General features: G+C 42.1%; 1 protein-coding gene across 1 annotated transcript in view; it reads left to right on the forward strand.

The window, feature by feature from the left end:
• RFTN1 (raftlin, lipid raft linker 1) overlaps positions 1-16536 on the forward strand; it is a 149774-nt gene extending 133238 nt beyond the window's left edge. The window contains exons 7-9 of the mRNA XM_015408750.1: positions 10198-10301; positions 13997-14078; positions 16072-16536. Of these exons, the coding sequence (XP_015264236.1) occupies positions 10198-10301; positions 13997-14078; positions 16072-16536 (651 nt within the window). The remainder of the gene's footprint in view (positions 1-10197; positions 10302-13996; positions 14079-16071) is intronic.
• The last annotated feature ends 1128 nt before the right edge of the window (positions 16537-17664 follow it).

Genomic DNA, 17664 nt, shown 5'->3' on the forward strand with positions numbered 1-17664 from the left:
TTGGAGAGGGGAGGTGCCTCAGCTGAACAGAATGCCATACAGCCCCCCTTCCAAAGCAGTTATTTTCTCCGGGGGGGGGGAGATCTTTTGTCTGGAGTTCAGTTGTGATACTTGGTGATCTTCAGGCTGCAACTGGAGGTTGGCTGCCCTAGGCATAGCAGTCAGTGCTTCAGAGCAGGGTCTGCTAGATCCAGGTTCTTGCTGTAAAAGCTGAGTGGGTGATTTTGGACCAGTCACAGACTTTCAGCCTAACCTACCACACAGGGTTGTTGTGCAAGTCAAAAGGGGGAGAGGAGAATGATGTAAGCTGCTTTGGTCCCCATTGCAGAGAAAGACTATTTTTGCTCCTGGGAAACCATTGTTGCCAATCTCCAGATGAGGGCTGGAGATCACTCAGAATTACAACTGCTCTCCAGATTGCAGAGATCAGTTCCCCTAGAGAAAATGGTGGACTCTGTGTCCTTATACCTTGCTGAGATGGCTCCCCTATGACAGCCAATGCAACGTAGCAGCCAGGGCTTCAAAGCACTGTGGAGGCTGCAGATGAGGGGGGATGGAAAGCTGAAGAGTGAGGGGGGAATAAAGGTAGGTTGATGATTGGGTGGGAAGGAGATAGTGTTGCCAACTCCAGGTGGGAAATTCCTGGATATTTGAGAGATGGAGCCTGGAGAGAGTGAGGTTTGAGGAGGGGTGAGACCTCAGACAGGTACAATGCCATAGACTCTACTCTCCAAACCAGCCATTTCCTCCTGGGGAACCACTGTTGCCAATCTCCAGGTGAGTTGAAAAGAAGCAAACAACTGTGCTGTACTGTGCCAAAAAAAGTCTCCAAAGACTAGAAATTTCTTTTTCTAATATTCAGTTTACTGGAAGCAATTCAAATGCCATCAACACCAACGAACCATGCATATTATATCTTGTTTTGTGTATAACTTTATCAAAGTGGGTAACATTGAAATACAATATTAATTCATTTGACAAACTCTCTAGTAGTATATCATAGTGACACTCATCAAATCCATTAGTGACTTGGCAGTCAGGGCTTCAGAGCACGGTAGGGGCTGCAGATGGGGGGGAGATGGAAAGCTGAAAAGTGAGGGGGGATAAAAGTAGGTTGGGAAATTCCTGGAGATTTGAAGGGTGGAGCCTGCAGAGGATGGGGTTTGTGGAGGGGTGGGACCTCAGACAGGTACAATGCCATAGATCACTCAGAATTACAACTGCTCTCCAGATGGCAGAGATCAGTTCCCCTGGAGAAAATTGTGGGCTCTGTGTCATTATACCCTGCTGAGGTGCCCCCCCAAGACACCCAGTGTGATGTAGCCGTTAGCACTTCAGAGCAGGGTCTGCCAGCCCCAAGTTCTTCTTGTGGAAGCTGATTGGGTGATTTCAGACCACTCACAGACAGTGTTCCCTCTAAGTTGAGTTAGGGTGAGCTGGCTCACAGTTTTTCAGCCTCCGGCTCACAACTGTTTTGCCTTAGCTCAGGAAGGATGGCCCCAGAGCAAACTAATTTCTGCAGCAGCCAAATCGCCGGCTCACCACTTTAATGCCGGTCGCTCACAAAGTAGGATTTTTGCTCACAGGACTCCGCAGCTTAGAGGGAACCTTGCTCACAGACTTTCAGCGTAACATACCTCACAGGGTTGTTGTGCAAATCTAAAGGGGGAGAAGAAATGATGACCTGCTTTGGACACCACTTTGGAGAAAGACTGTACTTTTACTAGGTAGAGGCTACTGGGAGAGGGGAAAAGATGGAAACCTGAAGTCAGAGGGGCAGATAATGGCAGGTTGAGATTGGCTGGGAAGGAGATAGGGTTGGTTGGAAATTCCCTGAGTGTGGCACATCTGTATGTGTGTGCACATTGTGGAGATGTCTCTATTTTAATCTGTGTGGTGCTGGAAATTAACAAGCAATGTGTCATGAGAAATGCTGCAATAGAAGTTCCATGACCTGGCTCCTAATACATTGATGTAAACTGACCACTCCCATAAGAGGAAGGAAAGTGGCAGAATGTAATTGACCCCAGAAAGCTGCCTCCTAGATGTGATAGATGTCAAAAGCTATGAACCTGAAGAAAAGCTGAGCATGTGCAATAAAGAGCCATGTGTACATAGCCCAAGTTTCAATATTTTTGCCACAGTTATCTCCACTGGTTAAGAAACAAGCCATTTAACCATTAGTAGTTTGTCTCTTCTGCAGTATGAATGTCTGTTTGAAAACCTCAAGCTAAACCCTGTCTGCATGGGTAGCTCTTCCTTACATGCACATGTTGCTTGTTTAGGTCATGGCCAACAATGCTATAATAGTGTTCTTGGGTGACTGCCTCAGATTTGTGGAATTTTCTTCTCCTAGTGACACATCAGAGCAGAAACCTTTTACACAAGTCTGTCTCCCTGTATGGTTACCAGCAGATGAAGGCTTTTTTGTCTTGTTTGGCATTCCCTCAATAGCCCTTATTAACCCTTCTCCCTGTTTGTGTGCTTATATGCTTTGTTTAATTGTTTTAAGTATTTATATATATATTTGCATTTTAAACACTATTTTAATGTTTGAAACATTTCAACATTTGCTGCCTTGGAAACACTGAGTAGGGAGGAAAGGCAGTATCAAAATGTTTTAAATAGTTAGAAGTGCTGTGAAAATACTCACGTGGGTTCCCCAGAGAGACAGCATAGAAATGTTCTAAATAAATAAGTACAGTTTTCTCTTTGGACTGGCAAGAAGGGCCTAATCCTTCGTTATGTTTTTCCTGAGACGTCCTTGGGTTTGCTGAAGAGGTACATTGTAAAGTACGCGCTTCCCAAGTAGGGTTGTCAGGCATGGCATGGCAACAGTGGGAGAGGGGGAAAGTGAGAACTTATGGAGGGGGGGGGCTGGCATCCCTAGAGCAATGTTGTCACTTCTGGATGTCATTATACCTGGGATTGACACTCTAGCATTCACCCAAAACTCTGTAGTTGGACCAAATGCTAGACTAGAGTGTTATCCAATGTGAGGACATCACTTCTTGGGTTGTGGCAGAAACAACATCATTCTGCCAGGCACACTGATCACCCCTCCCCCATTTTGCTGAGGAATTTCCTTCTGAGCAGTGATGGGCAACAGCAGTGGGGGGGCAAATCAGGCCCCCACACAGGGAAAGTGTGGAACATCACAACCCGCCTGCTTTGGGGAAGTCTCCAGGGAAAATGTAATGTGTCTTAGTCCCAAAGTCATTTGAAATGGGATGCGCACTTTGGGGTTATTTTGGAACTGTGTATTTTAGCTGAGATTTGTTCAGCTGAGGTTTTACCAGGGCTATATCTTGTTTGTGTGCACAGAGTTGTAAAAGCAATTTTCAGCTCTCAGAATTGAGTTGGCTGAAAAACTAGTGAAAGCTTTAGAAGTAAGTTTTTTTGGTTCTGTTTTAGAAGTAATAAGGTATTACAGTTGACATAAATTACTCAGATGGAGTACAGAAATGATTAATCCGTGCTGAGCTATCCATAAAGCTAAAGTTGAACTCAACCACAGTCTGTGTTCTGCTGTCCTTGTGGCTTCTCCAGATGCCTTTGAGCAATCTTAGCGCGCGCCCCCCCCAAAGCTGGCTTTTGCAGTTTCAAAATTCAGCTAATTTATTAATGTGCAGCTTTCCGTGTGCACAGTGGAGAAGAGTGGGGGCTAAACATTTGCAAGGAAAGCACCCACATGTGAGCTAGCAAACAATCTGAAAAATCCCAAAATTTACTTTAAAATATAGATGACCTCGCCAGGCTCCCTACCTTAGCTTTCATCGCTAAATTCTATAATGTCTTTAACTTTTCTAAATATATTGGTGTATCATGTTAAAAATACATGTGAAGTTTAGAATTATGTTGCTAGAAGACTCACAGATGCTACTTTCTCATTCTGTGGAAAGCTTTTTTTTTTTTTTAAGCCCACAAACGCTTATGGAAATAATCAACAAATGGGATGGAAAAATCATTAACTACTCAATCATCTTTTCATTCATTGGAACACACAAATGATGTAAATACATTTCTGAGCAGATTTCTCACTAAGTTAGTTTTGGCAGGCCAGACTCATTATTATTTTTCCCCCTTCCCTCTATCAAACATGCCTGCTAGGCCTTTTTACATTTTGAAATGTTCAGGGAAGAGATCCTTGCCAAGGGTAACTTTTTGATGTGAACAGAAACCACACCATTTTTGAACATCATCTGTTCTGAATGCTGCTCCATAGACTTTTCTGAGCGCTTATCACACAGGGTGCTGTCCCAAATAAAGTAAGTGACTTGTTAAGTTGTATTAGCATCTTGCATGTTGTAAGAAGCCGCACACAGTCACTCACCACATGGATTGCATTGTTTCAGCCTGTCTCATTCACCTCGATGTATCCTGGCCCTGCTAACCATTTGCAACATCAAAGATCTGCATAGGAGCCTACATAGATGGAGCCCACCATGTATAAAATTTGTGTGATTTGGACATCTTAATTTTCTTTAAAAAGAGTGCACAAGTTATGTGCACACATCGGACCGTATGCATGTAGACCGCTGTGCAAAATAGTTCTGATGTGCTGAGCATTAGAGTAGGTGTGCCAGGAGGGGTGATGTGGGTTAAAACAATCCTAAATCATCCACTGTGTGGTGAGTTTGAATGTTTGTGTGACATCTGCTTATAAAGGTCCTGACAGCAGAAGAATGGAATCCAGCACGAAGGCACGCTGTTCCATATTATGTAACTGAAATCCACTTAGAGCTGGTTCACACGTGCATGCTCATCATTTGATGACACAGGTATTTTCCACATGGGTGCAGACTTGTGTTGACTCCCTGCTGAGCAACATCAAGGCTTCTATGAGTCAGGTTTCCCCCCCTAGACCCCAGTCCCTGGCAGCAGCCATCTCTCCACCCCACCCCACCACCAGTGCTTTTCAGATTAGGCAACTGACTATCATCATATTAATATGACACTAAACAATTTGTCTGTCAGGTCTCATGAATTCCCACCTTGTTTTTTTTAAAGGGAACTCTCTATCCCCTTTTGTTGCAGAGCTATGCCTCCCCTTGTATATCTTTACATCACAAGGCGCTGTAAAGAAAGCTGGGAATTCAGAGAACCTGGTAGATTAAACTGAAATAACTGAAATAAACTGAAATCACAACATTCAATTACTAATTCTAAAAATTCAGCTGGAGGGAGTGTATCCACCACAGGAAAAATGCCTGCTGTGTGGATGGGACCAGGTTTTTAAAAGACTGGAGAAAAGCAGGGAAAATCCAGGGAGCTGTATGAACGAACATACCACACGCTATGAGGAAGCTTAGCAACACACCCACCCACCCCCGATTCCCAACATCACTGAGCCCGGGGCAAATAACCTATGGGAAACAGTGCTTTTGCCTCCATCTGCAAGTTTTAAGTAATTAAAAGATGTTCTTATCTGTGTGAAATTAGAAAATGAGGGTTTGCTAAAAAAATTATTTAACAAAGTAAAATTATTTCAGTAGTTGAGTTTGGGAATGGAAACCATAGAAACGGTTTCAATTTAAATCTGAGTATAGAGGTGCTTTGGTTTTGATGTTGCCTGTATTGTCAGTTTCATTATCCAGGTCTCAAGAAAGGGAAGATCAGAAGGCATGTGCCACATGTTTGGGAAACTAGTCCTAGGAGAAAACACATAAATGTAGTTGGACTCGCATGTTCGAGCTGTGTGCCATAAGAAGTAAAGCAAAGCTTCTGTTAGCATGCCTTTCTCAAAGTTGCCCCGTTCATATGGGAGCTGTTTCCATGTGGTAGTCCCATGCGGCAGAGGCACACAAGCCAACAATGCAATCAGCTGGGTGGGGCCCAGTACTGCATGGGGGAAAGTGCACTGTGTACAACCCACAATGAGAAGGGCCACCTTCAGGCTGGAAAGACCCATGCCATTGGACCTGCCCATGTAGTCGTTCGTCTCTTAATTTGTATAGCATGGGGATTGCACCAAATGGGAACAGCTCCCATGTTGCTAACTGTGTAATGTGAAAACATCCTCTTTTTCTAGCTTCTTGTAGCTTTTTGAAAAATTCCGTGTGATTTAGATATTCTCTTTCAAGCTCAAATGTAAGCTCAAGGTTTCCCCCCAATTGAAAATTGCAAGTGTATATTTGTGTCCAGTAGCAGGAGAGGGCATTGCATAATTTCATTTCATTGTGTTGTAAAGGTCAGCCATTTTCAACCTTCCTATAGTAAAATTGCAGTTTTTGAAGCATTGGGGTCATTATGGACAGCATCAAATGAATCTGTGGTTTTCTTCCAGTACAAGTGTACATAATGGATAAAAAAATTTTGGGGGGGGGGGCAGGCAGGGGGATCCTTTTTTTCTAGAAAGATTACTTTTAAATTTTAAAAGGCCAATCTTGTACTGGGATTAATCAAATAAGATCTGGGAGCTATATATGAAATATAGTCATATATCTTCCTGATAGGCAGCTTTCCTCATAGAGTTCAGGTGTATAAATCTTGTTTAAAAAGCCTTCCATTCTGCTTTATTAAAGAGGACAGGACAGATACCCACAAAGCATTCCTGTGCTATAAGCCACAACATGTTAGAAGTGATGTCTGGAAAGTGGTAGCAAGTGAGTCAGAATTCTAACTTTATTGGGTTTCTTCCTTTAGTAAAACGTATCATCACAACCCTCAGCATCCACATGCTCAGCTTCCTGTATATTTTCCTTCCTTAATGGTTTTCAAGAGGCAGCTTGACAAGCACCTTATTTGGACTTTTTATTTCAAATACAGGTTATCTTATTTCAACATCTTAAAAGACTGGGCTGGATGATGTGGCATCCTTTCAGACTTTAAAATTATATAAATCCTGCAGCTGCTATGTAATTCATCCATAGATGGTTAAAAATTGCTTTAAATGAGCTTTTCTCATTCTTAGAGCAACTGTGGACCTTGTTTAGGTTTTTTTTTAAAGTCTACAATCAGAGCAAAAGGAGAGAAAATTGCTAATACAGGTTGTTTTCTTTATGCTAGCTTGGCCTAGATATTTCTTTCCACTTATTTCTCAAATTGCAAAGCTTTCTAGTTTTTCTAATGAGCTAGTCTATCGCAGAATGAGAGAGGGGGGGAAACAAACAGCAAAATCATAAGTAAAACTGAGTTCTTTTTATCTGCTGCAAGACAGGAAAACAGCCTTCTCAACAGGCTCTGGTTTTTGACACTCAAGGTGTGATCAGAGATTACTTATCAACTGCAGGAGAACGGGGAATGAGTTCATTAAAATTTTGCTTTCTCTCACAGAAGAAAATGTCTCTCCCTTTGATTTGTAGATCAGCCACACTGTCTGTTTCTCCTTCCTGCCACTGTTTTTTCTTTAAAATTCAAGCTTTTGTCTTTGCATTTGCTCTTCATTTATCCTGAGCTTTGAAAAAATCATACTGCCACTATAGATTCACCTTATATATATGTTTTTGTGAGAAGGTACCATTTTGACATAAGCTCTATAAAATACATTTAAATACTTAGGCTGCTGTAGTGCCTTTTAATTATGATAAAGTTCAGAACGTTACCTGCAGGTAAAAAGGTGACCTTGTCACCACAATGCCAAGCTTTAGGGTTACACTGATTGCATGATGTGCACATTGTTGGATGTTGTGCTGTCCTTGCACTATAGCAATCATTTGCTGCTGGATTGTCTTGGTTTTTAAGATGTGTTTTTATTATGTTTGTTTTTAGTCTGTTAACCGCCTTGGTGGCCATGATGAGGGCAGAAAAGCGTGGCATAAATTTTACAAATAAAATATAAATAGTGAATAAAAAACAATATATGGATGTAGCCAACGTTTACTTCCTCATTAGTATATTTGGCTCTACTGAATACATACATGAAGCTGCTCTGTACTAAATCAAACCATTGCTCTGTCAAGGTCAGTAGTGTCTGTTCAGACTGACAGTGACTGTCCAGGGTCTTGGTGGTGGTCTTTCGCATTACCTACCACCTGATTGCTTTAACTGGAGATGATGAGGTTCGGGGTTCTCCTGCGTGCACCACAGATATTCTACCACTGAGCCACAGCCCCTCCCCAGAATTTTTGCTGTGTTACCAGAAGTGGTGCAGTGAAAGCCTGAAGAGAAAACCAGCTGTGATGGTACAGCAGAGAAATTAGTTGGCTTCTGCAGACGCCAAGGGTTCCAGTGCTTTCCACAGCTGCCAGAACAAATTATTCTCTGGCTTTGACATCTGGTTGCATGCTGTGATGAAAGAGGGTGGTGCTCCCTGGTAACAAGGATGCTCTGGCTCTGGGCCACTGGAAGAACTACGAAGAGGAAAGAAATTCCGTCTGACAGCAAGTTGATACAGGGTCTTGCTGTATGAAGCAGGGTTCCCCTATAAGGTCTTGTCAAGAGATATTCTGTGCTGTAGAGGAAATGGGTCATAGCTGGGTTGATCCTGGTCATTTCTTGGCAAGTCCTTCATCTTCACATAGGTAAAGGTAAAGGTTTCCCTTGCCTGAAAGCCAGTCGAATCCGACTCTAGGCGTGCGGTGCTCATCTCCGTTTCCAAGCTGAAGAGCCAGCACTGTCCAAAGACATTTCTATGGTCACGTGGCCAGCATGACTAGACGCCGAGGCGCACGGAACGCTGTTACCTTCCCACTGAAGCAGTATCTATTTATCTACTTGCAATTTCTTGCTTTTGAACTGCTAGGTTGGCAGGAGCTGGGACCAGAGACGGGAACTCCGTCATGCAGCACTCAGGTCTCGAACTTCTGAACTACCGACCTTCCAGTCGGCAGTTCAGCGTCTTAACCACTTGAGCCACCGCAGCCCTTATCTTCACATGCCTTTCTTTAAATGGTGATTGTGCCAACTCCTGTCTTGTTTCTGGTGTTTTGTGCTTCTGTATTAAAACTCCACAGGAAAATAATTTTTTGGAGTAGTTTCAGGATTGTCTGGTCTTTGGACAACAAGACTTCTTCAATATTTCCTTCTAATTCCAGTGGTATCAGAGGGAGAACAATGACAGACAAAAGGAGTTTCTGGGGAGCAGAAAGTATAAAGAAGGGGTAAATTCTGGAAGGATTTTTGTGTATTGTGATTAATTTAATTTAGAAATGATTCTAGCAATTTAGAATTTATTTAATATTAAATGTAAATTAACAAACAACCAAAACAATTACAGAAGACTAATTGTGTAACTTAAGACAAGCTAGTAATTCACAGTCTCCCATCTGTAAAATTTGAATAGCAGCAACTGACCTCACAATAGTGTTGCTCACTACAATATTGTTGTTCACTACAAGAGACTACAAAGGATTGATGGAAAGGTTAAAAAGTAGCTACAGTAATACTAGTAAATGGGTACCATGTAAAAGAAATAAATATATTTGGAATATAATTCGCAGAAAAGCTTAGTTAGTGCTGTCTGGCAATCTGTCATGACCACCATTTACTCTTCTGTAAGTATCATTTAGTCTTGTAGAGCAAAAGAGAATTGGCAAGCTTGTACCTTACTGAGCCAGATTCTTAAAGGTACCATTTTGGTCTCACCCACATATTGGCTGATGAAGAATAACAAACAAGCCGCACTCATGCCTGTGGCTAACTCAAAGAATAAAATGGCTTGGGTTCGTGTTTCCTTACCATTGCTTCTAGATGCAAATAACATGGGCTCATTACCAACATAATGTTGTTTAACACACCATGAGCTACTTTGGAAATCAGAGGAGCAATTTTTCTCTGGGCTAAACTGGTGTAAACTGAGTTGCAAGCCTCATTTTAACAGAATTACTCAGCGGCTCCTCCTTGTATAGTCAAGAGAAGAATCAGCCCAACGTTAGCATAGCTGGATTTTGTACTGCTTGAATACCCTTTTGTCTGGAAGGAGGTAATTGTTCTCTTTCAGCTAATATTTCGGGAGGCCATTCATCCAGGGGATCTCCCACAAAACAAAATGAATTAGCCCTGTTGATCTGATTCATCAGCTGCCACATGGAAGGTTTTGGAGCCTGGAAAGAAATGTGTTTCTACTGTTTAGACAAAATTATTTAACCCTTCAGCAAGAACTGAAAAATGACCCTTCATTCCTTTTGTTTTACAATATTAATTTCTTTTCCTGTTTTGCTGAAATTGCAGAAACAATCTAACCTATTAATAAACAACGTTTTATAAAATGGTTTCACTTTTCATGTTAACTCTATTGGTTTAATTTCTCTTCCCTAGGGGGCTCGTGTGCAGGCAGATTACATTCCCCTGTTGAACTCTCTTGCCATGTATGGCTGGCAGCTGACTTGTGTGCTTCCCACTCCGGTTGTAAAGACAAACAGGTACTGTGAAGAGATGGCCTTTTTCCCAACTATAAAAGTCAGTCAGAGAGCCATCCTTGCTTATCACATTGGGTTAGGGTTGCTAGGTCCCCTTGCTGCCCCTGCAGGGGGATTTTGGGGGGGGTGTGTTCTGAGGGTGGGTGGGACATTGCACGTGATGTCCCTGATGTGATGGCATCGCCCGAAAGTGATGTCATGATGTTGGTGACATCGCACATGGCATTCTGGTTTTGGGGCAAAACTCTTGAGTTTTTGCCTTCAAAACCATAGAGTTTGCCAAAAACCAGAGCATCACCGTGTGATGTCCCCAGTGTGATGACATCACCTAGAAGTGACATCATTGTGTCAGCGACATTGCACAATGACATCCCTGTTTGGGGGTGTGGTTTCCCCCTCCAGCCAGCTGACTGGTGGCAGATTGAAGCCCCAAAAAGTGGGGGAACCCCTACTGGGACCTGGGAGCTGACAACCCTACATTGGGTTTCTCTTTGTGTCTAGCCTGTAGCAGTAATGTTGAATGGCTTCTATCATTTTTTGGTCTTGTCAGTAAAGTAGAAGGAGACCTGTGGCAGGCTGAAGTTACAAATCTTGCCTCAGATCCTTTACATTACTGATCCTTTAGTCTTCCTGTACTTTTGAAGGTGGTAGACAAAGCAGAGATGTCCTGTTTCTCTTCTCAGATGCCTTCAAGCTACAAAGCAGGCATTTTGTTCTCCTCACAGGAAAACGCCATATAGCTTCCGTATTGTTACCTGCTGCAGAGACCATTTATTTATTTAAAATATTTATTAGCATATAACCTGTCCCACCACCTTTTAAACTAATAATTTGCATTGTGGGATCCCACCTTCGCGGGACTTGGGTGTAGAGAGAAATGTGTAAGAAATGGGATGAGAGGGTCATGACATGCAAAGGCCAGCAGTACATCTAATACATATTTCATCTCTCTGACAAAGCAGTGTGAAGAAGTGTGCTTGCACACGTAAGCTTATACTTTGAATAAACTCCGTTGGTCTTAAAGGTGCCACAGGACTCAAACTTTGTTCTGCTGCTTCAGACCAACACGGCCACCCACCAGAAAGTAGGCTCTAGTTCGTGAAACTTATGCCAGAACAAATTTGTTAAGTTTTTCAGATGCCAGAAGATCTTGCTATGTATTCAATGCACAGATTAATATGGTAATTTCAGATGGGTAGCAGTGTTACTCTGCAGCAGCAAAATAAAACAGGAGTCCAGTGGCATTCTGTAGACTAACAAAATCCGATCTGATCTAATTTATTACAGCAAGAGCCAGTAAAACAGTACAATTCTGATATAAGAAAGATTAAAATAATAGTATAACAACATTAACAAGAGAAAATTAATAAAATTAGTAAAATGAAATAATATTAATAAGAGAATCATACAATTTTTTCAGCTAAAAAAAGTGTATGTTTCCTAATAGCTAAGCAACAAAATTTTGCCACAGCGTAAGTCACTGAGCTCTGAATGTCTTCTGGGAGGAATTTTCGAAGGACTTCTGGCCAGTTTAGTGTAGTGGTTAAGTGTGCGGACTCTGATCTGGGAGAACCGGGTTTGATTCCCCACTCCTCCACTTGCACCTGGCTGGATGACCTTGGGCAAGCCGTAGTTCTGATAAGAGCTGTTTTTGAAAAAGAGTAGTTTCTGTCAAGAGCTCTCTCAGCCCCACCTACCTCACAGGGTGTCTGTTGTGGGGAGGGGAAGGGAAAGGAGTTTGTAAGCCACTCTGAGACTCCTTTGGGTAGTGAAGGGCGGGGTATAAATCCAATCTCTCTCTTCTTCTTCTAAAGTCAAGTTAAGACTGCAGAGGGCTAAAACTTGACAGAAGGGGTAATATAAGATGGTCTCATTCCTCCTGATAGAATCTGCAGAACAGGAGGACATGAGTAACTGATTCCACCATATTAGCCATGCATGGGCATATACGTTCATGCATTGGAACTCGAGTGAATTTACCTTGCAGTACAGCAGAAGGGAGTGCCTCGAAATGGGCTCTGGAACAGGCCCATCTATGAGGCTTATAGGTAATGTTAACTAAATAAGCGGCAGCAGTAAAATTAGGCCAAGATTTTATATTTCTGAAGTTCTTGGGTAACGAAACTTCTTCATTTAGACTAACAAAATGTATTTCAGCATAAGCTCTGAATCTGAGCTCACTTCATCAGATACATCTCTCTGGATTTCTGTTTTAGATTTCCCTCTGGAAATAGCTTAGAAGTTTCTTTTAGTACTGATCTATGAGGGCCCTGAACTATCATGCATTCTAACTGTTGGCCAATACAAATTTGGCAAGCATTAATAACTTGGCTTGTTGAGGCCAAGTGTTTGCCTATAATCAAAATACATGTTGAATCATGGGCCCTACATGGGTCTCTTTCATGACATATAACTGCTACAAATCACCTTGAGCTGGAAAAATATTGTTTTCCCAGTTATCTCTCAGAACCAGTTCAAATGTACAGCAATAGCATGATGTTATGGCCTTTTCTGTATGTTGACATTTTTGTTCCTCAACCTTCTTGCTTCAACCACTTTGGTGTGTAATCTCTTCTGCCAGGAAACCTTCCCACAAGAATATAAGAGGAGTCCTGCTGGATCAGACCAGTGGTCTATCCAGTCCAGCATCCTGTTTCACACAGCAGCTGTTTACTATGGAGGGCAAACAATAGGGCTTAGAGGCCAAGGCCTTCCCATAATGTCACCTCCTAGTACTGTTATTCAGAGGTTTTCTTCCTCTGAACTTGGAGATTCCCTTTAGTTGTCACATCTGGTAGCCTCTGATGGACCTCTGCTCCATGAACTTGTCCAATCCCCTTTGAAAGTCATCTATGCTTGTGGCCATTACTACATCCTCTGGCAGTAAATTCCACATTTCAATCACTCATTGAGAAAAGAAGTATTTCCTATTGTCCATCAACTTCACTGGGTCTCCCCAGTTCTAGTATTTTGGCAGAGGGAGAAAAGGTTCTCTCTGTCCATTCTCTCTGCCCCCCTGCCTAATTTTATATACCATTATCATTTCCACTCTCAGCTGTCTTTTTACTAAACTGAAAAGACAGTCTCTATAGCCTTTCTTCATAGAAAAGGTGCCCCAGCCCCTTAATCACCTTCACTTCCATCTTCTGTCCTTTTTCCAGCACTGCAATGCCCCTTGTGAGATACGGCGACAAAAGCAGCAGACCATATTCCACATGAGGCTGCACAAGGGCTCCTAGGATTGGCTACTTGAACCTTTTATCTCATATTTCTTTAAGATTGATTGGCGGCTTGGCTTCAGCCTGAATATCTTACACACCCAAGTGGAACACTAGCCAGCACTGCAGCTGACCTGTTAATTTTCTGGGCCAATATCCATGACCGTGGAAAAGCATTGCTCTTGTTGGCTTTTCTGGTAATGTTATTAAGAGCTTATATTTCTGTTCTAAAATATTTTGACAGATGAACAGTGTTGATTGGTATCGCTGCCTCAGTTGTATGAGAGTAGGCAGGAGTGCAAAAGAGGTCAGAACGTTTCCACTCGTTCTCAGCTTCCCATGCTTGAATCTGGTGAAGGACACCACACGTTCAGGATCTTCTGAAACTGATTTAAATGAACTATTGCCAAATGTAGCATGCATCTGAAAGTCTAGCGCTGGTGAATGGAACTTTATTCTCAGGACTGTGGTTTCTTGTAGGGATGGGAATTTAGCCACGAAGCAGATTGTCTTTCTTCAGAGACCCTTCCTGCCCCAGAAAATCAAGAAGAAACAATCTAAGGTATATGGCCTTGAATTGCTCTATGTGTTTGTCTTGGCAAAGCTTTCATATTCTAATTGATTTTCCACATCAGTAGGAGCAGCTTGTTTAACATTGCTGTGATTTAGAAGATTTGCTGAACACTTTTGAACTATGTCTTGAGCTGTTTGTCTAAAACAAAACAGTAAAATACACAGAAGAGGAAAGAACTTCTCCCAGTTTCAGCGGAAAGAGGGAGATTCCATGTACTGTATCAGATGCCCTCTCTCCCCAAGTACACCGCCTGTAACACCATGAATTGGCAGTGGAGAGGTCTGGATTCACCTTTAGATTCCATGTGTAACTTTGGGGTAGTTCAATTGTTGTCACTCAGCCTTTGCCTTCCCTAGTTGACCTGCATTGTTCATAAGAGGCTTTGCTATTTGTTGCACTTATCTGCCTGCACAAAGAAATAAAAAATGCATATGTTAATGTAAGATATCGCTATACCAAATCATGTCATGTATTTTGCATGAAGCAACTTTGCTTCCATTTATTAAATGTGCATGGTCTAACTACAGTGTGAAACCCAGGGGTCGTTTCATAGAAAAAGAGCTAGGGGAACTCATTAGCATAACTCATTAGCATATGCCACACCCCCTGACATCACCGGAAGTGTGTCATAAGGCCACACACCCCGCCCCCAACGGCCTTGCAGCTCCACTGCCGAGCCCCATGAGGGGCCCGGCGGTGGACCTGCAAGGCCGGCGGGAGTGCAAGGAAGCCCCGCAAAGGCCCTCCCTGGCCCCAGGCAGGCAGAGGTGGGGAGAGGCAGGGAGGAAGCAACTTACCCTCCCTCTTCTCCTGCCTCCTCCTGGCTGAATGAGGGCCGGAAGCGGGGCGGCCGGAAGCAGGGGGCGGGGCTTCGTCATGTGCCCCGCCCCCGTACCTCACCCAGGGGAACTGCGATCCCCCGCGATCCCCCCCGAAATGACCTCTGGTGAAACCTATTTTTCTGAAAGTGCATACAGCACTGAAGAGCAGATGTTGCAGCATGTCCTATCTGAAGTTCATCTCATTTGTAAACATTCTTGTATTATCAGTGACGGGAAAGGCCAGATGAATTTGAAAAGCTTCTATATGCTTAGCAAACAATTGCAAATATGACTAACTAAGCCGTTATTAACCAACTCAAATCTCATGATCTGGAATGTTTCTGAAACACAGAACAAAAGTCAGGGATTATTTTGGGAACTTCATCATACAATCTGCAAGATGTGCCCACCTGTTAGCTTTGAAATACAGATTCTTTTATTTTCATGCAGTTGTCTGCATAACTGGCAAGAACTCCTTCCATCATCATAATATCTTTCTGGTAAGCTTATGAAGTAGGCTGTGTATCCATTAATAGGCAGATGTGCTGAAAAGGTGTACCATAGAATATCTTCTCCCACTGACCTCTTTCTCCTTCTGTTGCACACACCATAGTTTGAAACTATCAAAATACACTGGATTATATTGCCTCAGGGTTTGAAACTGAAGTTTATAGAAAGGTAGCATGCAAGAAGGGAAAGTTGCATGCTGAATCTGCCAGGTTTTGGGCATGATCCAAAGACCTGTGGACATAAGAACTTCCCATTTTCACCTACAAAGGTGTACATACAAAGGTCCATGTACACACACAGTTTTTAGCGTATTAAACTTTATCTGGCTCGCAGAACATAATGGAAGAATACCAGCACACTGAGCTCTGTGCATGCATTGGAGTTAGTGAATCATGGCTCATACATTTTAAAAACTGAGCAGATCAAAAGGTGCAGTCTTAGGAAGATTACATTTTCTTTGAGAAGCTTAGCTTACAGTGACAGCAGAGCTAATATGCAAGCTAACAGCTTTCTCTAAAAGTCCCCCTCTTTAAAAAAATAGTTCTCATCTTATAGTTGATTAAATTAATATTCAGCAATGAGTTTAAACACCTTTCTACTCATACTTAATATTTCTCTAACATACTCTTTACAACTATACCCATTTGTAGTTTCATTGGAGATTCTCCAGAGAAGAAAGATACCACAAGCAAGCCAAGAAATCTCTGAAGGCAAAACTAAGTGCCAAAGAACAGCAGACAGCAGAAGAAAAGCAAGACTTGGAACTCACAGAAAACACAAGGAATTCAGAATCACGGTTCTCTACCACTGAAGGCACTTTGCAGTTCCCCGTAATCACAGATCAACAGCCGGATGGTGTTGAAGATGGAAGAACTGAAGCTCTTGGGCACATAGATGTGCCCAGCTATGAGAATGTGGGGTCTGAGGAACAATCAGATGCCTGTCACAAAGCTGATCAACACATAGGAGACTTGTGTTTGGATCAGAATGGCAAATATAACTGTGAGGACCTAACATTCCAAGAGCATTGTGGTCTAGATGACACTGATTGGAACTGTTCAGCAGAACCAGCAGAAAGTTGTTTTGATGCTGGCTTTGACAGTCCAGAGAACTGAGGGCAGTTATTTGCCAAAACAACCCAGTTTGGTTATCACTGTTGAATTCACTGAGTTTTTATAAGTACAAAGCATAAATATAGTAGTATTGCATTTGAACTTTGAATTGTATGCAAACATGCAGGCTTTGTTATCCAAGAGAGCCCATCGATATTGAAATTTGTTTTCAGTTGCTTTTTAAACCAAACAAAATTATGTTCTGTATTATGTTTGTATTTTTAAATCATATTATTATTGATGTGTGTGTCATATTTTTATTTAGTTTTGTCTAATGGAATTCAGGATGTAAGAAGAAGCTTTAAAGAAGTAGCTATAGTTGTATTTCTTGTAAACATTTCTATTTGTATTGCCTTTGGAATTACTTATCTCTTGCAAATATTTAAAGCAATAATGACAACAGATGTTTTGCCTGGGAAACCACTACTGGCAGAGGGCAACGACTGTCTATTTGCTGAGGAACTTTCTTCATATACAGTTATCATTTGATCAAGATTATGTTGAAGCTGCCAGTCAACTTGCCACAATATTTGCTGGAGGTCAAAGGGAGACTGTCGTACAAAGTGTGCATAAAGCATAACTGTTTAGTTTGTATATATTTCCTGAACGTTAGACACTGGGATATTTGTCACCAACTCAGATTGCCGGTATGGGAGTTCTTACTGAAAATTTTCTACAAGAAAAATCTTAGTAATAGGTGACTGGAAGCCACTATGGTCCTCTGTGTGTGTGTGTGTGTGTGTGTGTAAAGTCCCGTTAAGTTGCAGCCGACTTATGGTGACCCCTTAGGATTTTCAAGGCGCTTAAGTGGAGGGTGTTTGCCATGGCCTCCCTCTGCAGGGTCTTCCTTGGTGGTCTCCCTTCCAAGTACTGACCCTGCTTAGCTTCCAAGATCTGACGAGGCCGGGCTATCCCATGCTGCCTCCCCTCCCACTTTGGTCCTAAAATATACCAATTAATAAAATAATTCACACACGCATACCCTTTTAGCCAACCAGTACATGATGTACAATAGTTAATTGTTCTTATTTTTAAAGTATATTAATCTTTACAATAAAACTTGTGTAATTTGAATTTGTAAAGCTCTGGAACATCCTTGAATTCTTAATCACTTCTTAACTTCTTCTGTCG

This window comes from Gekko japonicus, unplaced genomic scaffold, assembly GCF_001447785.1.
Source record: "Gekko japonicus isolate JY-2015 unplaced genomic scaffold, Gekko_japonicus_V1.1 scaffold2579, whole genome shotgun sequence".
NCBI lineage: Eukaryota > Metazoa > Chordata > Lepidosauria > Squamata > Gekkonidae > Gekko > Gekko japonicus.